Source organism: Vulpes vulpes, chromosome 6 (assembly GCF_048418805.1).
Source record: "Vulpes vulpes isolate BD-2025 chromosome 6, VulVul3, whole genome shotgun sequence".
In the NCBI taxonomy this organism is placed as follows: Eukaryota; Metazoa; Chordata; class Mammalia; order Carnivora; family Canidae; genus Vulpes; species Vulpes vulpes.
Window position 1 is genome coordinate 125,951,087 of NC_132785.1, and position 26,292 is coordinate 125,977,378.

The 26,292-nt window shown below is 46.1% G+C and overlaps 2 protein-coding genes across 5 annotated transcripts in view; one reads left to right on the forward strand and one right to left on the reverse strand.

Moving 5' to 3' along the window:
* SETD3 (SET domain containing 3, actin N3(tau)-histidine methyltransferase) overlaps window positions 1-860 on the reverse strand; it is a 79,953-nt gene extending 79,093 nt beyond the window's left edge. Inside the window, exon 1 of the mRNA XM_026012556.2 lies at window positions 384-860. The gene's annotated coding sequence lies outside the window, so the exon portion shown is untranslated. The remainder of the gene's footprint in view (window positions 1-383) is intronic.
* CCNK (cyclin K) lies at window positions 309-26,143 on the forward strand. 4 transcript variants are annotated; one of them, XM_026012557.2, is made up of 11 exons: window positions 309-395; window positions 9,918-10,166; window positions 10,639-10,720; window positions 12,272-12,403; window positions 16,134-16,239; window positions 16,722-16,779; window positions 17,701-17,870; window positions 18,191-18,462; window positions 19,112-19,145; window positions 22,094-22,165; window positions 24,783-26,143. In XM_026012557.2, exons 2-11 carry the CDS (start codon window positions 9,970-9,972, stop codon window positions 25,406-25,408), a joined length of 1,749 nt encoding a protein of 582 aa, XP_025868342.2. In that variant the 5' UTR covers window positions 309-395; window positions 9,918-9,969; the 3' UTR covers window positions 25,409-26,143. The 4 variants fall into 4 exon arrangements, with proteins under 4 accessions (XP_025868342.2, XP_072618375.1, XP_072618376.1 ...); XM_072762274.1 differs by having other exon boundaries at window positions 315-395; window positions 24,813-26,143; XM_072762275.1 differs by lacking the exon at window positions 309-395 and adding an exon at window positions 930-1,097.
* The last annotated feature ends 149 nt before the right edge of the window (window positions 26,144-26,292 follow it).

Consider the following 26,292-nt stretch of genomic DNA (forward strand, 5'->3'; position numbering starts at 1 on the left):
CCGCGGGTCAGCGGTCGCGGCCGGCCGGAGGAGGAGCCAGCCTGGGGATCCGTCCCGCCCCCGCGGCGACGGGGAATCCGGGAGCAACCCAACGTGCTAGCGGAACTTGGGCGCGGGGGGCGGGGCCCGAGCCGCCCGTCCTCCAATCAGCGCCCGGCGTGGGCGCGGCGCAGCCAATTGTGGCCGCGCAGCTGGCGGGGGCGAGACCGCGCTGGCCTCAGGACCAATGGCTGGGGAGGAAGCCGAGCTGAACCGCCGGGAGGGGAGGGCAGGGGGCGGGGCGGGGCCGCGCCGGGTCGCGGCGTGATGACGAAGCTTCCCCGACATTCCATGTCCAAGATGGCCGCGGTCGGCGAGGAGGGACGTCGCTAAAGGGGGCTTACCTGAGGCGAGGGGTGAGTGAGCCCCGGACCGCGGGCAGCGCCGCTCACCTCCGCTTCCTTGGAGGTCGGAGTAGGGTATGGATCCCCGCGTCCACGCCTCGGCGGAGTCTCTCTCTCGCCGGATTCCGCCTCGCCCCGCTATCCGCGGCGCAAATCGAAGTTAGCGGGCGACGGCGGAGCTGCGGGACGGGCTGCGAGAGGGACCGAGACAGACCCACGGGCGCGGCGCGGGGCGGGGAGGCCGGCGCGGACCCTGAGCACAGGCGGCGCTGCTCGCAGTGAGGGACTCGGTAGCAGGTGGGGGGCGGGGGCGGCGGCGGGGGCGCGGCGGGGGCTTCCGTGGCTGCCCGCGTCTGCCCGGGCGCCCCGCAGTGTGCGGGCCCCTGTCGTGGGCAGGCCCGGGGCTCCGGGTGTTAGCCCACACCTGGGCTCCTGCGACTTCGGCGCGCGAGGAGCCGTGTAGCGGGGTGGGACTGGGAGCAGGGAGCAGGCGCTTCCGCGGGTCGCTTGGTTCGTCGCCGGAAAGAATTCGTCGTTTTCTTCCAGCAAGCCCGAGGCGGGAGTCTAGAGCTCGTTTGGAAGGTCTGAGGCTGTTGCCAGCGCCTGGCATGGTCGGTAACGCTCCCCAGGTTTTACCATTGCCCGTTAAGCCCGAGCGAAAATCGCTAAATCATCGGAGGGGATAGGCACGACTTCCAGGAGCAAGGATTTGAGGTCGGTGGTCTTACGTGTTGGTTAAGCTCGATGACGCTCTAAATGGCTCTTCAGAGGTGCCGAGCGTGGCGCCTTCCAGCTGTGAGCGCACGTTTAAAGGTTCGTGTGCGTGACGGTGCCAGAATGAGAGCCCCACGAGGAGCTGCGCATCCTCAGCCCCCGCAACACGGCGTGAGCAGAGGGAGCCTCCCGGATCGCCGAACGATGGCAGTAGGGGTGGTGCTGATAGACGTCTCGGTTAAGATCGTTAGTGTCCTTACGATGCTTGCCTGTTAAATAAATAGTCTTCGCTATAAACGTAGGAGCTGTCCAGGACTGTGGTTTTCTTCAGAGTGACGGCTCTTGGTGTCTGATGGGGGGGGGGGGGGGCTGTCTCATTTTGATCCTAGTGTGGTGCGTTATTTATGCATATCAGTTCATCTTTTTTGTTGACCCTTGCTTAAAACATGGTTAACGTTTGTATATTTCATTTTGAAAATGTGGTTTGGGCCAACAGGCACTATAAACGTTCTAGTTGCTAATGAGGTACTTAAATATCTCTTCTGAAATTGAATGTCATAAAGAAGCTGGTCATAGTTGTGGCCTGTTAAATGAACTACCTTATTTCAGGAGGTAATAATGTCCAAAAGCATTGAGTTCACTGAGGGGCAAAAAAAAAAAAAAAAAAAAAGTTTTGTTTGCTTTCTCTAAAAACTAGGTAAGGACAAACAAAAGAAATTAAGTTCAAGGTAATTGAGAATACTATAAAGAATGTTAAATTGGGTTAAATCCGGTTCATATTTTGAGGGTCAGATAAATGATATATCAGAGTACTTGCCGGTAGAATTGTACAACTGTTGTTCACAGGTTTTGAGGAATCCAAAAAACCAGTTAATTATAGAAGACTAAGTCTGGTGAATGTCTCAGTATTTGCAGAGAGCAGTTAGATGGATGGCTCTTGGATGCTAGAGCTTGTTAATCTATTTCAGAATCTTGTTGGGAGAGCAAAAAAAAAAAGAGTTTGTGAATACTTGGGAAAGGAAAACTCATTCCCTCAAATTGGCAGAGTTTTAACCTAAAAAAAGCCAGGTGATACACATCTAATTACTTTCCTTGGAAGTTTACTATACCTTGGTGGTGAAAGAGGGATTGCTAGACATGGGTCCGTTCAGGTTTCCCGAGGACGCTGAATATAATCTCTCTTTGTATCCTCGTAGACATGAGATAAATGTACACTGGGTAAGGTCTGTTTGGATGGGCTTGCATCCATTCAAATTACTGAACCCAAAATGTTGATTAATGGGTTGACATCAGCCTGAAGAGAGGTTTTCAGAGGAGTTACAGGGCTCTGGTCTTGCCCTTACTCTGGTTAGCACTCTCTTATTACCAACTTTAGATATGTGAGGCATGCTTCTCAAGTTAGTAAATGCACTCAAAGCCTGTAGCTGTAAAGAATTCTTAAAGGTTGAAGCAATAGGCCAAAACTAACAAGATGTACATTGGCCAGGTTGAATTTAAAAAACTCAATTACCTGTATTTGAGATAAGAAAGACCTGACTTGAAAAAAAAGGATTTTAGGATGTAATATTCCATATGTGGAAGCAAAGTATAGAATCGTCCCCAGATTGAGAGAAAACAGTATCTTTGTCTAATGAAAAATTGTGGCTCTGCTATTTACGGCCTTTGTGAATTAGACAAGTTGCTTCATGTCTCTTTGATTCTATTTTCATCGTGATAAATTGTGAGGATAAGAAAATACAGCTTGCAGGCATGCTGGGTTTCAGTGGGCACGGTGCTGAGTATTAGTAATCTCCCTTCACCCATTTGCGAAGGTCATATAAAAAGTGCTGTTTTCCATTTTGGTTGTTAGTGTTTAAGGGTTATCTTGAAACACTAAAAACCATCTTGAGAAAATAGAGATGTTTGTTTACCCTGGAGAAGAGAAAGGAATGGAAAAATTGTCTTCACATATTTGAAAGGCAATCAGATAACAGAAAGGTATTTTAAAGGCTTAGGGAGCAAGGTAGCTTCAGAGTGTTGTTGTAGAAAAATCAATGTGAGACTCATAAAGAATTAAGATGAACACTAGTTCTTCATACCCAGCAATGCCATTGGCTTCCTGGTAAACAATTAATGTCCCATTAATCAACGTGTCCAAATGACGGTTAGTTGGTGATCAGGTATTACTGTTACTTACAGAGAATTTCCATATTTGGTGAGAAAATTGAGTAGTGACCTTTACTGTTCTTTCCAACTCGTAAGTGTCCATAATTCTAAATGTGAAAATGCATTTATTCTTTCATCATGTAAAATTATATAGCCAAAGCACATTCCTGAAAGGTGTTGCTAAATCGCTTTGACAGGCTGCTTGTTTATTGAGAGATTTTTACTTTGTGGAGCTCATAAACCTCTCTCTTTCATAGTAATCATGAGCTGCTAATGAAAAAAACCTATAACTTCAGGGTCTTGTGAAAAAATAGAGTAAATAGGGAACAGGTCTATAGAACTGAGATAGGAACTGTTCCAGGGGGATGAATGATTCAGAGGACTGAATTTGTGTACATTTATTTTCCCTTCCTTTCATGTATTGTTGGTTTGGCCTGAGTCTAAAGGCACCTACGCTGCATCATTAGCATGGAGTTTGGCCACTGACAGCAAAGCAGAACAGGCATGAGTGTGTTTGTGGCTTATCCACTGGGGTCTAGGGTTGTGTTCCATTTCTGTTTGACCTGCACTGGGTCCTAACCCTTTCCTCACTCTGCCCCTGTCATCTCAGCAGGTCTCTTGGCACTTTACTTCCCGGGGGGAGTTTTAGGATTTATTTATTTATTTCCTCCTCCTTAAATGATTTCCCCCCCCCAAAAAAATCCAAACTTTTCCTTTCCTGTGTCTCAAAGAAAGGGCTTTCTTCCTGAGGTTAACTTTTTTAACTTTGCTTTTTATGATCCCTTGGCCAGTGAACCTCTGGTAGTTTATTCAGCCTCTGGTGGCTCCTTCCCTTCTTGCTTTCAGACATCCTTCCTTTTCCTTTGTGCTATAAATGAGAATAACCTGTTGCATAACCTATTCATTCCTTGGCCCTTGTAGTCTTCCTTCTGCCCCACTCTGCTTTTGCAAAGATTCTGCTGTTTGCACATGTGCATGAGTCTGCTCTGTTGCGATGGTTCTCATACCATACAAATCACCCATTTGAAATAGTATGCAAGCAGTCATCTTTAGTACACAGTTGTGCAGCCATTACTACAGTGGACTTTCGCTGTCTGAAAGAAATAGTCACCAAAGTCACCTTTCCTTAATTCTTGGCTTTTTAATGTTTCTTTAGCATTTGTCACTGTCGACTACCACATCTGGCTTACAGCCAGTATCCCTTGATTTGTCTTGCAGTTATAAAGTTGCAAATTTCCCACCTCTCTCACCATTCTTTCCCTTTCTTTCCTTTGGTGATTTCTTCTGCTTTTTTAAGTTCTGTCCCCAGACCCTATCTTTTTTCACTCTCCAGCCCTCAACCCGTCGCCATGATTTTAGTTGTCAATTTAGTGTAGATGAATCCCAAATAGATGTGTCCCTTCCAGAGTTCAGCAGTCCTGTTTATCTGTCTGATGGGGTATTTCCACACAAATGTCTTACAGATTCTTCAAATGTAGTATTTTTGGAACCAAAATTTTTCTTCCTGCCCCAGGTCCCCCCATCAGAACTAACTCTCTTCCTATTTTTCTTCTTAATGTTAAAAAATTAGTAATTTTTTAATATTAAGTTTTTTTAATATTATGTCAAGCATACAAACTTGCAATCATCTGTTGCCACATTTTTTCCTCACAGCCAGTTGTGATGCCTTTTCTTTACTCAATTCCATCTTGTGGGGACAAGCCCTCATTAGGCATTACCTGAGCACCTACTATAGTCTCCTAACTGGTCTTCCTCCTGCAAATCTCCAGACAGCCCCTACCTCATCCCTCTCTCCCCTTACCATGCCTTATTATTTTTCAAGGCACTCCCCACCCCTTGGCAAGTAGCAACATTTGTTTCTCTTTGTCTCTACCACTAGAACACAGGCTTCTAGTAGGTACAGACCCTGTGTCTCTTTTCCTGCCATGTCATTGAGGCCTGCCTCATTAGTAAATACTCTAAATATTTGAATGAATAACTACATGCAGAACTGTTGGGCTAGTGTATCTTAAAGTATATACTCCCAACTAGTATCCCTTGAATAAATTACAGATATTTTGAGATATTGATTCCCTCAGCCAATTAGGTTGCTTTCTGCTCCACAAGAATGTACATGAGTGTTGGTTACTATTATTAATATTGAAAAACCAGAAATATCTCAAATGTCCATTCACAGTAGATTGGATATGTAAATTGTGTTTTATTCATAGAATAGAATATGTACAACAGAGTTTCTCAACTTCAACACTGTTGATGTTTTGGACCAGTTAATTTCCTGTGGAACGCTGTTCTGTGCCTTTTAGAATGTGCAGCAACATTCCTGGCATCTTCCAGGAAGGCAGTTTAACAACCAAAACTGTCTCCAGATGTTGACAAATGCCCATGGAGGAAAGATTTGCCCCTGGTTGAAAACCAGAGTGAATGAATGAATAGTGCTTTATGCAACAACAAGGATAAACCCCACAAACATAACGTTGAGGAAAAGAAAGCAGTTGTAACAGGGTGACATACATTCCACAGTCCTTCAGAAACCTGCGAACTAGTTGCTAGGAGTAGAAGTCAAGGAAGTGGTCATCTTTGGGGGTATTGTGATTAGAAGAGGAGTGAGGAAAACCTTCAGGATGTTCATAATACTCTGCTTCTCAGAGGGATGGTGTGACACAAGTGTTCACTTTGTAAAATTAGTAAGGCATACACTTGAAATTTTCTTTTTGTATGCTGTAATGCAATTACACATTGTTTGAGTTTATAAAAATTATAAGCAAGCATTCCTTGGCTGCTGAGAGATTCTAATCCAGAGGGGATAAGGAGGACCTGGTCTGATAAGCAGTCTTATCTGAGTCCCCCACTTTTTATGAAGTGAAATAAGAGTACACAGACTGCTAGTTTACCTGTGGCCTGGACAGTGCACATGTTAACATTTTACCACCTTTACTGTATGAGCCTGTGTTTTAGCGGAACCATTTGATAGTAAGTTACAGACATCATGATACTTTACCCCTAACTAAACACTGAAGCCTGAGAATAGTTGTTTTCATATATAATCACAATGTTGTTATTCTCTCTAAAAAAAATTAAGTCCCTGGAATCACGCCCTGAACCAAAGGCAGATGCTCAACCACTGAGCCACCCAGGCATCCCAGACCTGGATCCCTTTAGAGGCTAAGATGTGGGCTCTGATTTATTCCTGATTATGGGAGTGTCATTGCTTCTAGATACTTGAAGTGGACAGTGCTAGGATAAATATGTATATATATATTTTTTTAACCATGATTTATTTTGATATTTTCAATTAAAATGTAACATAGGTTTTCCTTAACCTTTGATCTTGTGCATATATGTTTCCTTTGAAATGAAAATTTGATTCCTAACAACATTAACATTTATATGTCTTTGCTTTGTCCTACAATACACACATGCACACAAATGGTTTTACAGTGCTTATGCAACACTGTTATGTTAACAACATTAACACCAGTACAAAAAAGCAATACTGGAGAAATTTAAGATACCTTTGCAATTCTTTAGTCCTTAGAATATATCTCAGGATGGAATAAGATCAGGAATTACATATAATAGTTTTCTGTGGAGTTATGTTTCCTGTTTGCTATACACTGGGTTTATTTTGAGTTTGAGGATTTGCTTTTTTTTTTTTTTTTTTTTTTTTAGTTAAGTTCATGAGTGTGTTAAATATTTACATGATTTGAAAGTCAAAGTAACAGAAGAATTCCCGAGCCAACCTTGAAAGAGCTGCTTCTAGTTGGCTATAGCTGAATAGTTTGGGCAACAAAATAAATAATGATAATATTTTATTAAAACTCAAAGAATAAAACAATATTGAGTCTATACTCAGATAAATAAATGAGGGAGAAGGAACAGGTCTTTTCATATAAAAGAAATCCAAATAATGTTGAAAGAAGGAAGGAAATAGAAAGTCACGATCAGAACACCACAGTAATTGTTCTTGCAGGCAAGATCCTCCAATGAATGCTAAAATTAATGGGTGAGCCTTTAAGGAGAAAAACAGGTAATTTGCTTAGTATTTTGCATTGCAAAATACTTTCTTCAAAATGCTTACTAATCACTATGGTGATTATAAACCTACGTCCCCACATTCTTTGATACTTATTCCAGGAGATGTAGCCTTGGAAGATGTTGCCTAATTCCCTGCCCTCGAGAGTGGGCTATACCTTGTGATTCATTTGTAAGGAATAGAAAATGGCAAGGAAAAAATAATGACTTCAGTGAGAAGCTGGGTACGATCCCGTCTTTACCCAGTGCTCGTGGTTCATAGCAGCAGCAGCAGCAGCATCAGGAAGTTGTTCTGATATCTGAGGTGAGATGAGGTGAAGGACGCTTCAGCTCATGGCAGTCTTCCCCAGAACTCCAGTCTGTTCTTGGGAAAATATCAGACACACCTAAACCAGACATTTCAGTCTGCCTACTACTCTTCAAGACTGGCGAGCTCATGAAAAACCAGGAAAGACTGAGAAACTGTTACTAGAAGATACTCAGGAAATATGGCTCCTAAGTGCAGTGTGGCATCCTGGATTAGATCCCGGAACAGAAAAGGGATTTTTGGGAAAACTCAAAATTTGAGTTTTCAAGGCTGTGGTTGATAATGTACCAAAATTAATGTCTTAGTTTTAGTAAATGTATGGTGGCTGTGAGAGATGTTAACGTTGGAGGAAGCAGAGTGAAGTGTATACAAGAATTATCTCTTGTCTTTACAACTCTCCTGTAAACCTACAATTATTTTCAAATAAAAGTTTCTTAAAAAGGCAAAGCTGAGTAAAAAGGTATACCCAGAGAAGTATTGTTCCCATCCCTGTCGTTTCCATTCTGTTCTGTGTTCCCTATCAGGACACTTTGTTTACTGTGTGCAGTAGCCTGCATCTAGCTGATCCCGGAAACGTCTCCTTACTGGTACTTAAAGGTCTTTTTCAGGTTTGTTTTATACCTGCATGGTACACCATTAATGTTAACATTAACTGTATTTTATTCAACCAGTGCCCTATTGAGGGATGTTTGAGTTGTTTACAGTTTTTGCTATTATAAATGCCGTTTTCATGAATAATCCTGTGCATGCGTTGTTTCATACTCGTAATGGTATTTTCAGAGTGGATTCTTCGAAGTGGGATTACTAAGTAAAAGAGCAAATGCATATGTAATTTTGTTGAATATTGCCAAATTCCCCTCTGAGAGTTGTATTCCCACCAGCACTATATGAGATCGCCTGCTTCTCACTGGCCTTGCCAACAGAGCGTATAGTCACGCTTTTAGATTTTCTGCCAACTGAGAGTTGAGAAATGTGTGTCTCAGTATGACATCTGACTATGAACTCTTCGTATTTTACTGAGCACCCGATTGCGTGCTTCCCGTGTTTACCTAGGCTTTAGGTAACTACCCTGCCCAACCCCCAGTCATTGCCCAGTTCTGTCATACACACAAGTACAAATTAGTTGGAAGAAGATTGCTTTTCTCCTAGTACTTAGTTTCTTCCTTTTGGAGGAAAGATCAGATTTTTAGGGCCCCTAGGAGCAAGGAGGAGGAGAGATGCACTCAGCCTTGCCACATCACCTTTCCCACCAGAAACGAAGTGGCACAAAGAACAGGTTAGGCTCCCAGATTAACTGAGCCTCTGACCTAGAATTTAGTTAGAGAACTGCCATTTTCTTGCTAACCAGACCAGCCTGGTTCTGGCTGCCTCTTTAAAATCCTTTTGCTGAACGATTTGAAAATTGCTGTTCCTAATCAAGTTTACAGTATATATTCCAGTGGCCTCTAGATGAGAGTCCTTGTTTTTTATTTAATTTTCTCAACATCACTTACATTTTTTTAAAAAGATCCATTTGAGAGAAAGTGGAGCGCATGCTTGCCTGCATGTGTGGGAGTACGCAAGCGGAGTGAGGGGCAGAGGGAAAGAATTTCAAGGCGACTCCCTGTTGAGTGTGGAGCCCCTCACGGGGCTGGATTTCACAACCCTGAGATCACAACTTGAGATGAAATCAAAAGCCAGACACTTAACTGACTAAGCCACCCAGGCACCCCAACATGATGCTTTAGAAAATCTCTATTCTGAAAGAAAAAAAGAAGAGGATGAGAAAAACTAGAACATGTTAAAGGAGCTCCCTTCTTCCCTTGTGGACCACCTCCCTCCACTCTTTCCCTCAGAATCACAGCATGCATACCAGATTTATACTACTCAGTTCAATGACTCTCTTGCAGGTGGGAATTCATCCGATCTGGTGGCTTCTCTGAGTGAAATGAAGTAAAACAAAATGAAATTTTGATTGAGTGCTGAATGGAAAAGATGGATAATTTTGGAGCATAAGTCTTTGCAAGGGGTTAGGACAGGCCTGGGTTTTACTGAAGGTTGGGATGTAGACCAATGCAAGGGATTAACTCTACTGAAGAAAGGCAGAAAGGAATGGGAGACGGAAATCCTCTTCCTTTTAAGCTACCATGAAATTTGAGATTATCGTCTCCGTCACTTAAGTGTTGAATTGGCTTTGGAGGTGAACCTAAGCTAGTATCAATCGGTAGTGTTGCCTCTCAGGGAAATTTTGATCCGAAATCAAGTGTAATCTGTGACTGTAGACTGTTTATAATGATCAAGATTGTTTAATACAGAACATTCCTTTCCAACTTTGCTGCTGCTTCTCTTTCTCTTAGGATTCTAACATTTTCAGAAAATCTTTTGGAAAGAACAAGTCTACTTCAATAAATGAAGGAGAATAAAGAAAATTCAAGCCCTTCAGTAACCTCAGCAAACCTGGACCACACAAAACCATGTTGGTACTGGGATAAGAAAGACTTGGCTCATACACCCTCACAGCTGGAGGGACTCGATCCAGCCACTGAGGCCCGGTATCGCCGAGAGGGGGCTCGATTCATCTTTGATGTGGGCACACGTTTGGGATTGTATCCTGAATCCCCTTGGAATCGTTATAAATAGGACCCCCACCACCAGCAGCACCAAGAATTAAATTAAATCAGATACTGTAGACAAAATATATAGTACTATCTCTGTACTGAAACGGCTCTTAAATATTTTTATTTAAATGTTGTTTATTTGTTTGGCTCTTCAGAGGTTTTCTGTTTGTTTCTGTTTTCATTTAAATGTGTAGAGTTAGCCGTTGAGTGAGTGACCATCAGGAGGAAAACAAGTGTTTTGTGATCATAGTTGAAGTGTGTCTGAAGAGTGGTAGAGCCCTGCCTTGTTACAAGTGTAAACTTCAATTTGCTAATTCTCATGTCTGAGTTCTGATACCCTGAGATCCCCTTCCCCTCTTAACTACTGATTTTGTTGTTATTGTTTGTCTTTATTTTTCCTCATTTAACTAATGACATAACCTGTAACAATTCTCAGTAAAGTCCTTAACCAGAACAACAGACACTATGATACCCTAGCAACTGGAATAATTTATTTTCATCGCTTCTACATGTTTCATTCCTTCAAGCAATTCCCAAGATATGTAAGTATTTGAATTTTGTTATAATTCTCTATCACATGTTGTTGTTTTCACAGTTTAGTGGACTGATTATAGTCTCTCTTTATTCTATTTTCCAGAAAGTATATTTATAATAATACATGGCTATCTATAAGCAGTCAAGTTTGAATTTTTGTTTTTTCCAATTAACTATATTCAAGTCTTTTTTTATTTAGGCCACTGTGGATGATCATAATCATATTGCACTGTGTGGAATTTACTTCCTTACCTTTCACATGATAAATTTGGGCTTATAATTGAGACCCAAAAAAAGGCCAAAATGGAAGAGAAGTTCTTTATGCCAAATCACTTATTCTTCAGTTACTCCTTAAACATGCCGTATGTCTTACACTCTTTGGGAGAGTCAGACAGGGAACGTGCCCTGAGTAGCCAGGATAGAGGGGATGACACGTACAGAGCACATGGTCAGTGAAGCCGTAGGAGAGGTAAGGAAAGCAGGCTGGAGCATTCAGAGGGTAGAGTAATACCTCCTAAAGGGATCAGGGAAAATGCCCCGAGGAGTTGCCAGCAGGCAGCTAAGCCTTGGCTGCGAGCAGGGCTTAGACATGCTGCAATGAGGCAGAGCAGTTAGTCCGACAGAAGCTGGTGTGAGCAGAGACACATGGAAGCGCACTATTCAGTGTCAGCCCAGCCAGGGAGTCCATGTGGCAGGAATGGTGGAAAAGTAAGCTGGATCGGCCCATGGTGAACCTTGAATGCTGGATCAGGGAAATCTGACGTTAGTAGGTATATTGTGAAGTTGTCCAAGGGTTTCATAAGGAAGATGACAGGAGACTTACTAGGAAATTCACCTGTTGGGGATCCTTCCTCTTGTTTAAGATTTACTTAGTGTGGGATCCCTGGGTGGCACAGCGGTTTGGCGCCTGCCTTTGGCCCAGGGCACGATCCTGGAGACCTGGGATCGAATCCCACATCAGGCTCCCGGTGCATGGAGCCTGCTTCTCCCTCCGCCTGTGTCTCTGCCTCTCTCTCTCTCCTCTCTGTGACTATCATAAAAAAAAAAAAAAAAAAAAGATTTACTTAGTGTTGTACACATGTCTTACATACTGATTTGTGAAGTTCTAGAGGAAGAAGCCTGTGGCAGAATCAGCTTGGTGCCCCATCTGATGCCTACTGCCCTTGGGGTCCCATGGAGAGAGGGCTGCGCCAGGGAGGCGGGCAGAGGCCAAGCAGTGAGAAGGCCAGTGATACAGGCACTGCATGTGGGTCCAGACCGCTGCACCAGGGGGAGAAGGTGTAGGAGATGGAGTCCACAGGACGGGCACCTAATTGTGCTCTTTTTCTGCAGCAAAGCTCACTGTTCAAGGAGCCATTATTAAGTTTGCAATGTAAAAAGAAAATGTGTTCCTATGATTCTTTTCCTTTCTGGCATCTACTTTTTTCACATGACATTTTCTTTAGAAAATTAAATTTTAAATAATTTATGAAGCCAAATTGGGAAGACCCAAAATCCTTGCTTCTGTTTCTCCATGAGTTTTGTTAACAGTATCTCAAGAAATTTTGTCTCCCTTTTAGGTGACAGGAGCTTGTTGTCTCTTTCTGGCTGGGAAAGTAGAAGAAACGCCAAAAAAATGTAAAGATATCATCAAAACAGCTCGTAGTTTATTAAATGATGTACAATTTGGCCAGTTTGGAGATGATCCAAAGGTAAGAATCTTAACTTCCTGCCTTCAAATCTTGATTCCTCGTGGTAGCATGGTGTTAAAGCTCCTTGTGTGGCCTCCGTGTCTGCCAGTCCCCTGAGCCCTCCTATGCAGAAGGTACTTGTACTTGCTTCTGTCAGAGGAAGGAAGATAACGTGGCATACACTTGCTAATGCATATCACTCCCTCATTCTGAGTACTTTCAGGGGCCCTAGCACAGTGGATATGAGCAGAAATCCTCTCCTCACCATTAGCACTCCTAGACTGAGAAGCAGTTCAGCGGAGATGGCAGGGCCACGGCGCCAGCCAGCTTCTGGCAGCTTTCCTCCACCCCTGATTCTTGTCAGGGTCAAGTCCCCCCCCCATTGTAATCCTTGTGGCACCTGCATGCTTCACAACATTGATCACAGCTGGTGGTGAGATAGATTTTAATCAGATCATCACACAAAGAGCTCTGGTCTTCTCAACTACAAGATCTGTGAGAGCAGAAACCATGTCTGTTTTTCCCTGGCACCTTGTACAGGGGCTGGGCGGAGTAGGCACTCAACAGCTACTTGAATGAATGACAAACTCAAAAGCACAAGTAGAGAAGAACTAATGAGGGCAGGGGAGTTCGGCACTGTCCACAGTCTTGCTTTTCCTCCCTTGCTGCTACTGCCCGCTACAGTAGACACCTCTGTCTGCCAAGCAGTGTTTATGTGTGTAAATAAAACATGTTTGTTCTCCTTCATGCTTCAAGGAGGTAACAGAGGCCCAGAATGCTTTTGTATATGTTGTATTTACGATGAATACTAACTTTATAAGTATTGTCAACATGGGTAACTCTGTTTCTTAAACTGATTTATAAATCCGTTCACCTGTTTCTAAAAATGTGAGTCAATTAGGAATTCATGCTAACGGTGATCAGAATGCAATTTAATAGAATACCTGTGGGTGTCTGATTTTTACATAGTAGGAGACAGTTGTAGGAATGTGTTATGGGCATATGGCACCGCACTGGTGTGTGTTATCCTAGAGTGCCTTTGGGTGTGTGTTATCCTAGAGTGCCTTTGGAGAAGTCCCCTTTTACCTTTATCTACCCCTTTACCCACTATACCTTCAGATCAGGAAACTGAGACCCAGTCGGGCACAGTGAGGTACAGGTTCTGCAGCTCCAGTGCCCCAGATGATAGGAAGGGGGGGATGGGCATACTATTCAGACTTTTGCTGCAGGGTCCAGCCTGCCCCTCCTTTCTATCATGTGCAATCTTCCTAGAAATAATCTGGAGTACAGGGGCCAAAGGAAAGCACAGTGAAGTCACTGTGGAAGACATTTCCCTTGCCAGAGAGGACAGCGAGCAGGGCAGTTATTTGGGGGAGGCATTGTAAGCAATTAGGGAAAGATCATGAATCATGTGGGACTTTTTTGCCTTTATGAGCTTTGCTTTAACTGTGTGTGCCTCCCCCCCCCCATTACATTAATTACTCGTATGTTCAACAGATACTCCAGCCACCACTGTGTGAGACTCTAGACCTAAAACAGGTGGCAGAACAGTCATGGCCTTTGCCATTCTCATGGATTTTATAGTGGAGTTGGGATAGATTTTAATCAAATAATCCTATAACTATCTGATTATGAGCTGTGATGAATGCTATAAAAAGATTATTTAAAGGTGCAATGAGGGCATTCAGCCTGGGAACCTGGACAGGTCCCCCAGACAAGAGTTGTGGGGCTGAGGGAAGGTTCCCTGAGGAATGATGCTTGCACACAGACCTATAATTACCCCATTACTTGAATATTTGAAACACAAAGGGAGCCTGGGCCTTGAGCTATCCTGTAATATAATACGGGCCACAGCCTCAAAACCTGTAGGTGCACTTGGTTGGAAGACTGTTCCTACATTGAAAAGTCATGGTGAAACTCCTGGGAAACAGGAAGTGCCAAAACCAGACAAAAACACGCCAGTGTTAGCAGGTTTTTTAATATCATGGGGAACTTTCTGAGATCATGGAAAGCTTTCCTGAGAGAGTGCTGGCAGCGCTGGGGTAGAAGGATCTTAGTCCTGCCATGCTGGTTGGAATCACTCATCATGAGAGAATGATCCGTGTTCTGCAAAGTGAGGCCAGACCTCAGCGTGAAGCCTGTTCCCAGCATGTCTTCTCTTTCTGCAGTTAATGGATTCATTCACCTGTTAGATATGGGATTTCCGGCCTCCAACAGCCCTGTCTTCCATGGTGTAAACAAGTCATTGTCTTTAAGTGCTAGGTGCAGTCAGTCTGCACAGAGGCTGGAGTCTTGAAGTATTCATTCATGGATGTTAACTAGTTCAAGACACCCTGGAAGGACGTTGGGGGGGGTGGGGTTCATTTACCATAGCAACAGTAAAATAAAATGTCCGGAATTAAGCCTTGTAAGAAACTGGAGATCATGGGAGGTGGGGGAAGGAACTTAAAACCACTGAAGGAATGAAAAAATTCCAATAAATGTTTGAGAGGAAGATTCAAAGGTAAAAATCTCTGTTTTCCCTAAATTGCCCTATGATACAGGAAGTTCCCAACCAGAATGTCAACAGCTTTCTTTTCTTCTGGCCTGATACTAAGTAAAATGATAGGACAGTGAGGTATGGGGGACTCCCACAAGTCCCGCTGCCAAGATGACCAACAGAGGAAGGAACAGTGTCATGCCAAAAAACACCCTGGCCACGTGCAACCTCTTCCTCACTTGCTATTTTTAGGAATAGCAGCACCTATTGTATGTCCAAGGACAAAGCCATCAAGAAGCTCATTATTGGAGGGGCACCCAGGGGCTTAGTCAGTCAGGCGTCCAACTCTTGATTTCAGCTCGGGTCATGATCTAGCCCAAGCACACACTCAGGTGCTATCCCACAACCTCCACCAGTGGCCCGTGTAAGGAGCTAAGTCCTTCAGACTGAAGGAAAACTGTCTCCTGGAAAACAAGAAAATGGAAATTATACTCAAAAATTAGGTAGTGGGGAGACATGCAGATGTACAGAAAGATAACGATTGCACACTCCCTTCTAAACGTTACATCCCTTCAATCCTGGGACAAGACAGATCAGTGATCAGAAAAGATTTTGTGTGTGTTGACAGGTTAGGATGTGGTTTAGTAAAAGAAAATGATGATGTATTCTGGAAATGATGTTGGAACAGACTATTTCAGGTAAAGATTTAAACACACATGCTATGTATGTACATATCGAGCAGGTACTGAGAGTTTGTGTGAGTCTGCATCATCGTCATTGCTTATTTGCTTAAAGTTTTCAGTGGAAATTCCTGAAGGAGTGCTTTTTTTGATGGAGGTCTGGAAAGAAACTACAGTCACGTTAAATTCTCTACAAAGTAAAGGTCTATTAGTAATGACATTTCTGGGGCACCTGGCCAGCTCAGTCAGGGAAGCTTACAACTCTTGATCTCAGGGTCATGGATTTGAGTCCCATGCTGGGTGTAGAGATGACTTTAAAAAATAAAGTCTTTAAAAAGTTTTAAAAATAAATTTCTAAGGATGTTTCCAATATTTTTAAAATATCAACCGATTGTTTTGTCTTCCACTTTTTAGTTTTCAGAATTTCTCCTTGACTCTGAGCAAGGTGAAAGCCTGGGAGGGCAGAGTAGAAAAGGAATGAAAAAGTTGCCATAATAGAGCTAGAAGAGAGGAAGTGAGAAAGCTCACTGTTGAATGTTGCTACAGACCTGTGAGTGGAATCATATCCCAACATTGGTGGTTTTATTTTTAGGAAGAAGTGATGGTTCTAGAGAGAATCCTACTCCAGACCATAAAGTTTGATTTACAGGTGGAACATCCATACCAGTTTCTCCTCAAGTATGCAAAACAACTCAAAGGTAAGGGGGGAAAGTTACTTAACTCTTCATTGTGAAATCAAGTCTTATTTATAATGATTTGATAGCACTCAGATTATGCTTCTAGAAAGAGGAAAGCAGGAGAGTTGGATGTGTGAGTGTGCCTGGGACACAGGGTGCCCAGACAGCCCAGTATTGAAGCTATTAGTACTGCTTCCTGTCAGCTATAGACACATTCTGTCATCCGTTTGCCAAGTGATAGGAGGCAGGAAAATGAGTCAGGATTTTTTAAATAGCCTAATAAAATCCGCCTTGGAGCAGGCTTCCCGTAAACGGTGCTTCAGCACAGGTCACGTGGGAAGAGAATAGAGATGGGACTTAGTCCCACCCGTCTGTCCTCAGTTCCTGGGCGGCAGCCGACTGCAGTGTTTTGGGATGGTGCTGGGCACACAGTGGACTTTAGAGAAATGCTGCTTTTTATGCACTCTGTTACTACTAAATTACCTTTTTCTTCCTGTTTCTAGGTGATAAAAACAAAATTCAAAAGTTGGTTCAAATGGCATGGACGTTTGTAAATGACAGGTACGTGTGTTCAAATGTTGATCTGATTATACTTTTTAAAATAGGCAGGGAAGGGACTATGGGTCGGTCATTCAATCTAGATTCCCTATTTCATATCGAGGACTCTGACTCACCCAGCTTGAGGAGCCAGTTAATGGCAGAGCTGGGGCCAACATCCAGGAAGTCTGCTTCCCAGCAGAGGGATGCCCTGCCATGTCTTGATATAAGAAGCTAAAATGTCGGGGATCCCTGGGTGGCTCAGCAGTTTAGTGCCTGCCTTCGGCCCAGGGCATGATCCTGGAGTCCCGGGATTGAGTCCCACATCAAGCTTCCTGCATGGGGCCTGCTTCTCCCTCTGCCTGTGTGTCTGTCTGTCTCTCTCTCTCTCTCATGAATAAATAAAATCTTAAAAAAAAAAGAAGAAGCTAAAATGTCATCACCAGTTTAAAAAAACATAGTCCAAAACAATAAACCAGAAAATTTTGACAAGATACTTAGAACTCATTTGGTTCTGCCCAAATAATACATCCTTGTAATGGTTTTAGGGCTTTGCCGTTCTTTGAGCCTGGGATCTAACGAGGGGCTCTATGGGGACGGAAGGCCTATGTGTGGAGCTGCTGTCATTTGAAAGCACAATTCAGTGATGAGGATTTCAGCAATCTGAAGAACATAAGCTATGTTCATTTGTGTTTCATGACATAGCAATTTTTGAATGTGCCAGCATTCTGGTTCTTGAAGGAACAAGTTAGTAACTATGGCTAAAGTTATTTATTTTGGTACCTTTAGGAGACTTAAAACTTGCTGCTTTTATTTCTAATTCTTTATTTGGTCATTCAAGGAGGAATAAGCAAGCCAACATCTAGATGTGGCATCTCATCTCTATGCATTGGGTAACATGGCTGTTTCTCCAAGTCACGTCACCCCTTTTTCTTGTTGAACTAGTCTCTGCACGACCTTGTCACTACAGTGGGAGCCAGAGATCATAGCAGTGGCAGTGATGTATCTCGCAGGACGTTTATGCAAATTTGAAATACAAGAATGGACCTCCAAACCCATGTATAGGAGATGGTGGGAGCAGTTTGTGCAGGACGTCCCTGTGGATGTTCTGGAAGGTACTGGCATGCTGGGCTTTCCTGAGGGTATTCTGTGTTTAGGGGACTCTTCCCTGTTAGCCTCGAGTCCTGAGAATAGATGTCTCCATGGAAGTAAATGTAAGTCGTTCTTCAGAAGCACCTTTAATTCAGTTCTCTCATAACATCCACTCTGTCCACGCTGTGCGCAATAGTTTGGGGGATTTGCAGATGTGATCCCCACTTACCCGTCCCTGTAGGGGAATTGTAGCCTAAAGTTGGGAAATAGGCTTTTTTTTTTCCTAAGCACATTTACTTTAAGTACCAATTTGTGACAAATGTAATTGTTGCCCATCATTCAGACATCTGCCACCAAATCCTGGATCTTTACTCACAAGGAAAACAACAGATGCCTCATCACACACCCCACCAGCTGCAGCAGCCCCCACCTCTCCAGTCTACACCGCAAGTGCCACAAGTGCCACCGCCCCAGCCAGCTCAAGGCTCCGACCCGCCCCAGCCACCACAGAAGGACTCGCAGCCACCCGCCCCACAGCCCCCACCGCAGCAGGCCCCACAGCCCAAGAAGCCGTCCCCGCAGCCCAGTCCTCCCCGCCCAGCGAAGCGAGCCGTGGTGAGTGGGCCAGGCAGCCCTAGAAGCCGCCAGCACTCCGGGTGGGGGCCAGGATCAACACCACACCAGAGCATGATCCCTCTTCTGAGGGCTGGTGAAGGACCCTGAGCTGGGGGTCCCCAGCCTCGCCATCTAGCTACGTGTCCATGGGGAGCTTGAGAACTACTTTGGTCAGAGGAGGGGAGCCCCTAGGAGCTAGGAGGGCTCCATTGTCCCTGCCGCCCCGACCAGCAGGGTGCTGGCCTCAGTATCTCCGGTCTCTGGTTTTTTCATGTTTGGTGCTCTGAGTGACACCGGGTTTTTGTGAATACTTCTCCCCACAGCAGCACCCCAGTCAGTAGAGGAAACCATGGCGGGGGGGGAGAGAAACACATGTCAGCAAACTGTTCATTGGATTTAGGCCAGCGTGTTAAAGGGCTTGAGACTTAGTGTCTCTATTGAAAATCCTTGGTGGTGCCATCTCACCTGGGAAAAGGAAAGAAGCAGGAAGCAAAGGTGGTCTTTTAGGTACCTGGTCTGCCCTGGAGCTCTGAGCCAAAACTGATTTTCATCTGGAACTGTGTTCTGTTGCTGCGGATAGCTCTTAGATAATCAGTTCTTATTATCCCCGGGGTCTTGGTTAACAGTTGTATATTTTCTTTTGTTACAGGTTGTTTCTCCCAAAGAAGAGAACAAAGCAGCAGGTAATTTTCTGTTCTGAGGGTTTTGTTTTTGTTTTTTTTTTTAGCTCAAGTATCTGTTTATCAATACTTTAAATTCTTAGTCAACTTTGTTTCTGCAAGATTTATATCGGCCTTAAGATTCAGCCTTAGAGCCCATCAAAACCTTTACCCTGCTTGCCAGGAAAAGTCCCCTAACTGAATTTTAGATTATATTCTGACAAAAGTTATCGAAAAGCTTAGGAGCAATAGAAATGTACTTAGTAACATATATACAAATGTGATCAGGAACGTAAGAGGAGGACGACAGCAGGGATCCTTCCTAGAGGTTTGGTTCAGCTCACCACAGTAGGCAATAACGGGCCTGAGTGTCCCCATCCTGATCACCAAGTGGTAGAGTGGAGGGCAGATGGGATGGCAGTGACAGGTGGTGCTCTTGCCCAAAGAACCACCCTATGTCCCAGCCCTGCTGCTTGTGTAGGCCAGTTCTCTTTTAAATACTGCTTTGATTTTGGTTTTGGGTTTTTATAGAGCCCAAAGTTGGTTGTGATTTGTTTCTATATTGGAAACAAATGGAAAGGGTGAATAAAATCTGGAAGATTACAGAACAGAAATTTAGAAGCATTTGTCCCTGTGTTATGGGCTCTGACATGCTGTACTCTTTGAAGGCACAACAGTGTTTACTCATTTCTGTTTCTCTGTTGCTTAGTTCCAAGGTAGGAACTCAGTGGTTTATTAAATTGTTGTGAGATCTTCAAGTTATAATAAAGCTACATTTTTCTCAGGGTCTTTGGAGAAGTGATGAGTTCAGTACAAGTGAATTTTTTTTCTGTTCCATCTGGGCAAAAACTTAAGTGTGAGACCCCGAAGTGGGCTGTGCTCCCTGCCATGTGGACATACAGTTGAGCTGAGCTGGTGTGCTAGACCTGTACGTCTGTACGAAGCAAAGACAAGCCAGTGGTAACCTTAGATAGAGGACTGACCTTTGAGCACCTGGAACTGAGCTGAGGGGTTGGTCCTCTAGGTAGAAGGATGCATGTGGGCAAAGGAGCTGGAAACATAGGGAGAAGAGATCTTTCTAGAATGTGAAGAGGTAAAGGGAGGACCTCTAATGGACAGAGAGAGAGTGACTAGAGCCACATGGAGTCCACGTGGAGGAATGTGGATTTTTCATAGGCAGTGGGAGCCACTGAAGACGTTGGAGCAGGAGAATGGCCAAGTCTGAGTTCCTTTTAGAAGAAGGTTCATGGTGGCAATAATAGGACAGATGGTTGGGAATGAGGAGGAGCTCGCAGGCATCTGGGTGAGACATGATAAGGGCAGTCAGAGTGGTGGCTTATGGCCCACAGAGGGCACAGAACACAGCCTGCCATAGGGCCTTGACCAGGCGGCGTGCTACATGCCACTAGCTACAGGGGGCTCTGAGCGCTGGAAGTGTCGCCAGCCAGAATCATCACATATCGCTAGTGCAGCATACAGACCAGATTTCCAAGCATTACTAAGAAAAAAGAAGGTAAAAGAGCTTGTTGATTAATTTTTATGTTGATTGCACATTGAAATGATCAGATTTTTTTTAAAGATTTTATTTGAGAGAGCATGTGAGCACGCATGGAGCAGGGGGGTGGGTAGAGGGAGAAGCAGATCCCTGCTGAGCAGGGAGCCCGATGTAGGGTTCAATCCCAGGACCGCGAGATCATGACCTGAGCTGAAGGCAGATGCTCAACCGACTAAGCCACCAAGGCGCCCCGGAAATCAGATTTTTATATATAAGGTTAAATATTAAATTAATTCACCTTTTTCTAAGGTGACTCCCAGAAAATTTAAAATCACATGTGTGGTTCTTCGCTTTGGGGCGGTGCTGACCTAAAGAACTTCAGCTCTGCTTGGGAGAGGGTCGCAGGTCGGCCTGCGAAGGGACTGTGACAGCAGTCACAGCAGAGATGGGGAAAGCGACCGGTGAGCTGCTGGGTCTAGGGTGGAGCTGGAAAGTCAGGCCATGGCTTCAGGAGAGAGCACAAGCAGCCAGAAGCATAGATTTACAGTTCATTCACCTAGAGAGAGGGGATTTGGTCCCCCAGGAAGAGGATACAAACAGACATATCCCTGGACTTTGAATTCAGCCTGTTTGGGACAGCGGAAAGCAGGAAAGGCTCAGCAACACTAGAGTAGTGTCTGATCAGAGCAGTGGACAAGCCAGAATAAAGTGAATTTCTGGAGAAAGGGTCAAACATACAAGCAAGCACAAAGACGGGAGTTCTTTTTCGGTTACGTGTGCACACTCTGCACCCTCATAAACACAAGATACCCGGTTTGGTGTAGCCCGTCTTGGCTTAGTGGTGTCCCTGTGGATGCTGGTTGTCTGCAGCCACCAGACCCCAAGGGTTGGGCTGTGTGCTCTGCCCCTAATGTCCTGTTTGCTTTTATGCCAGCTCCCAGCCTCTAGGTCTCTCCTGCCACCAGTGGGAGCACTTTTGTAAGGAAGAAAACAGACTTAAAATGTGCCTAATTAGGAATCCAAAGGTGGAGGTTTCTCCCGTGAGCCCTCCGGCTGGGGTGACTGTGACTGTGTTCTAGTCCAGTGGACGTGGTAGAAACACCGCCCCCCCACCCGATAGGTAACGGAGACAGTACTCTGCTGGTCCTTTCTTCTTTCAGTGAAAGGTCTTATTTGCGAGGGTCATCAAGGAAGGTGGGTAGATGGGGAAACAGCCGTAAGAAGCCAGCAGGTTGTTCTATTTAGGGTGGGGGTGGGGGGCGTTTGTTAGACCTCTTTGGGTCTCATGAAAGGATTAGCTCCTAATGGTTTAGCTGAGGCCTCTCTCAAGTTCCCTAAAGCCTTGTCATATCAGTTCTTTTTCCCCAAAGAAATTCCTGAATGGTACATTTTCCTTTTTTTTTCTTCTATGACATGTTTATTCGCATGAGGAAGTATGATTGCTTTTCAAAAACTACTTTTCCTTTTTCCTTTCTAGAACCACCACCACCTAAAATCCCCAAAATTGAGACCACTCACCCTCCATTGCCTCCGGCCCACCCACCTCCAGGTAAGTGTCCACTGAAAGCAGAGTGGAAGTGCCACCTTTTCCCTCTGCTTTTTCGAAGGGTAGACTCGGGAAGGCCTGGGGACAAGTTCATACAAGGGAGACTCGGTAGCCAAAATTTTAAAAGAAGGTAATGACCAAAGATGTTTCCAAAAATTATGTGTGTTTTTCACAAACCAGGTATTTTGAGGATGTTATAAATTCCAAGTATATCTGGATATTCTATGGCCTCTCATGTGCAGAAATGCCAAACTATGCAGGATAAGTAAACATAGAATCAGTTTTAGTAAAACAAAGCCCTGACAATTTATGAACATTGACCTGGCAGGATTGCTGTAGATCTTAAGAGCCCAGACTCGGTCACCTCACACCTGCTTCCTAGTGGCAGGAGAGTGAGTATGTTCTGAAGAATAAGCAGTTGCCCAGAGTCAAGTGGAGAATAAATGAAACTGTGACAAGTTCTCGACAGGCGCACAGGGAGCTGCGAAGCTTCCTTGGCCTCACGTAAAAGTGGAAAAGCATCGTAAGGAATATAGCCTTGTCTCCCTGGGGCAGCGTTCTAGAAGATGGAGCAGGAAGCTAGGGTGGGCAGGAGTAGTGTGTGGTCTGAGGGCTGCTGGGCCATCCTGATCTGCTCTGTAACTCGTGCTTAGGCCCCTAGCATGTACCTGTGGCTAGGGTACCACCCATTACATTTCTTTTTGCTTCTGGTCAGTCATGGCACTTTATAGCTTTGGGGAAACAGAGGACTCATTTTCTATTTTGGGATAAATCCTACAGTCCCCAATCCAGTATGAAGCGTGCTTAAAAAGACACCTGCAGTGGATCATTTGAGGATTTATGTAGCATCTCCTCTGTAAGCAAGCACAGATCCCCCAGCTCCTGTGCCCCGAGGGTGTGTGGAGAAGAGGTGTGGTGTCCTGGGGAGCCCAGCGCACACGTGGCCCATGTGTGGTGTCAGGAGCCCAGCAGAATATAGGGAGCTCCCCACATGGGCAGCGGGCAGGAAGGGTGAAGGCACCGGTGCCAGGGGGTGAGCTGGCTAGGCTGCTAGAAGGGCTGCCATTGGAGGAAGAGTGGAGTCTGGAGTCTGGCAGCCACGGTGCCTGAAGGCAGAGGTGGAAGCAGAGGCCAGGTCACAGGAGCTCACTCCAGCAGAGGGGCCTGTGGCAGACGGGAGACAGATGGAAAGAAGGTTTAGCGAGGCAGCAGGAGTCTCCAGTTTGGAGAAGAGCTAGAAGCACAGTTTCTGATGAGACACAGGAAGCAGAGGCACTTAGGTCACCAGGGATGTTGGAGGGCGGCTGGCAGTGGCGGGTGCCAAAGCGAAGATGAAGAGGGCCCCACAGGTGCCTGGAGAGACCGCGGAGTTGTAGGTGACGGGAAGTGACGTCTCAGACGGGAAAGTGTGGACCCAGGCAGCCGTGCAGTAGCACACAGGAAGAATTCAAGGTGCTTGGCACTTTTGTCCACAGGCCTCAAGCTCAAACTGTGCTGTCTAGTCAGCTTCTGGCACCATCGGCCCCCAGCCCTGCCCTGGAGCCCAAACAGGTTTCCCCATAGGCATGTCGGACCTTCTGACCTGGGTGGGCGTGCTGGTCAGTTCAGGCTGAGCCCCAGGGCCTTGGCTCTTGTTGAAAGATGGCCCAGCTGGCCGGAAGTTCTGCTCTTGCTCACTTGGTGGGAGCAGTGAGGGGACCCCCTGGGCACATTGCATGTCCATGTGTGCACAGTCAGGGCTGCTTGGCGCTCCAGGGGGCACAACAGAGTGAAGTGCTGGGAGACCAGAAACCCCTTTCGATGGCCTCACTTTTCCACCAGAGATCTTGGCTCCTAGGACTTGCCTTTGACTTCTGGGCTGCCTTAGGAATCCTAAAGATGCACTTTCTCCATGATTGGCCATCCCTGGTGCGATGTCCCCAGTGTCATTTTCCAGGTGTCTGACCATGAATGCAGAGGGGGAATCTTAGATGAAAACGTGTGAGGTGGGGCTGTGGACAAAGCAGGCAGGGGCCGCGCTGGGAAGTACCGTGGGAGGGCAGCACCGGAGGCTCAGCGGTGCTTTCTGGGAGTACACTGGGGGGGTCTCCTCTCATTTCTCTGTAGTAGACTAAAACCAGAATTGCTCCTTCACGACCACATCAGGAACGTCAGAGACTTGTTCATTATTTTTTTAAATGTTGAGCAGCTCTCAGGCTTTGTGCTTGATGCCAGTGCTGCAGACAGTTAAGGTGACATGACCCTGGCCTCAGTCTCTAGAGACAGGCAGGAAGAAGGGGGCTCCATGCACTGCAGGCACGGCCTTGGCTAGTGCGGTGAGGACTGAGGGAGGGAGACCCGGCCGTGCTGGGGGGAAAGGGGACCTCTGTGATGGCATCAGGCACTGGCCTCAAAGGTGACCACTGCTTACTGTTCCTCTGGGAAGTCGGCCCTGGTGGAAAAGCAGCAGCCTCACCAGCCCTGCACTGGGGGCCGGGAACCAGGGGGGGCACATGAGAACTGCTGTGGGAGCTCATGGCTTGGGCTCTCCCCACCCTGAGGAAGTCAGTGGACGTGTCCCCACACAGGCAGCCCCGGGAGCCACCCCAGGGCCGGGCAGTGACTTGTTTTTCCTCTACAGACCGGAAGCCTCCCCTCTCTGCCCCCTTAGGCGAGGCGGAGCCACCGGGCCCCGTGGATGCCAGTGACCTCCCCAAAGTCCAGATTCCTCCTCCGGCCCACCCGGCCCCCGTGCACCAGCCACCACCGCTGCCACACCGGCCGCCGCCGCCGCCGCCCTCCAGCTACATGACCGGGATGTCTACCACCAGCTCCTACATGTCTGGAGAGGGCTACCAGAGCCTGCAGTCCATGATGAAGACCGAGGGCCCCTCGTATGGTGCCCTGCCCCCAGCCTATGGCCCTCCAGCGCACCTGCCCTACCACCCACACGTCTACCCCCCCAACCCACCCCCTCCCCCAGTGCCCCCTCCACCAGCCTCCTTCCCCCCTCCTGCCATTCCTCCCCCCACTCCTGGCTATCCCCCTCCTCCCCCCACCTACAACCCCAACTTCCCACCCCCACCCCCACGCCTGCCCCCCACCCACGCAGTGCCCCCTCACCCTCCTCCAGGCCTGGGCCTGCCACCGGCCAGCTACCCCCCTCCGGCTGTCCCCCCTGGAGGACAGCCACCCGTGCCCCCACCCATCCCCCCACCCGGTATGCCTCCAGTTGGGGGGCTGGGGCGGGCAGCCTGGATGAGATAACGCGATGCCTTTTCTTTCCCTTGGTTTTTTAAAGTTTTTCTAATCAACTTGAAGAGTAGTTTAAGTGGGTAAGCAGCAGGGTACCTTATATAATACTAGACAGTTGCAGTATGGGAAGAAACAGACTGGACCCTGAGATGAAATCAGGGAGGTCGTCCTCCACGACCATTCTGGAGAATGGGGCCAGCGGCTTCGGTGTAGCCTGGGCAGTGCTGGTTTCCAGCCTCCCTCGCGCTTGGTGGTAGCAGGTGGCGACAGACAGCCCCGCGCTGGGTTATTGTACTAGTGAAGACGTTAACCAGCCATATTGGCTCAAGAAATAGCTTCAGTAAGGAGTGAATTTCCTTCTAGAAATCAGTGCCTATTTTTCCTGGAAACGCCATTTCAAATAGTCCAGTTCCATCTGAAGTCAAGCTGTTGTCCTCACTTTCATTCTGTGACGTTCTCTCCCGACACCCAGTAGGTCAGACGAACCACTTTTTTGATTTAGATATTTACATCCTTTGTATTAAACTTATTTTGAAGGGGTTGCCTTGTTGGACGACTGTGTTCTTTTTCCTCCAGAGAGAAGGGGAGAAATGTACTTAGAAAGTAATGAATGTTTACATCAATTTGCAAATCCCTGTACATAGAGATATATTTTTTAAGTGTGAATGTAACAACATACTGTGAACTCCATCTTGGTTACAGACGCAGCTCCTTCGGTCAATTATCCAAATAAAACCCGTTCTGAAACTCCTTTTGTTTCTTCCGCACAGGAGGGGGGGCCCCGGGGTCTTTAGCAGCCCTAGGATGTCAAGTCCAGAGGCAGCTCCTCCCTGGCCCTGAGGGCCGAGGGGCAGACAGAGGGACACTGGCCTCGCAGCCCCCACACCGGACCCCAC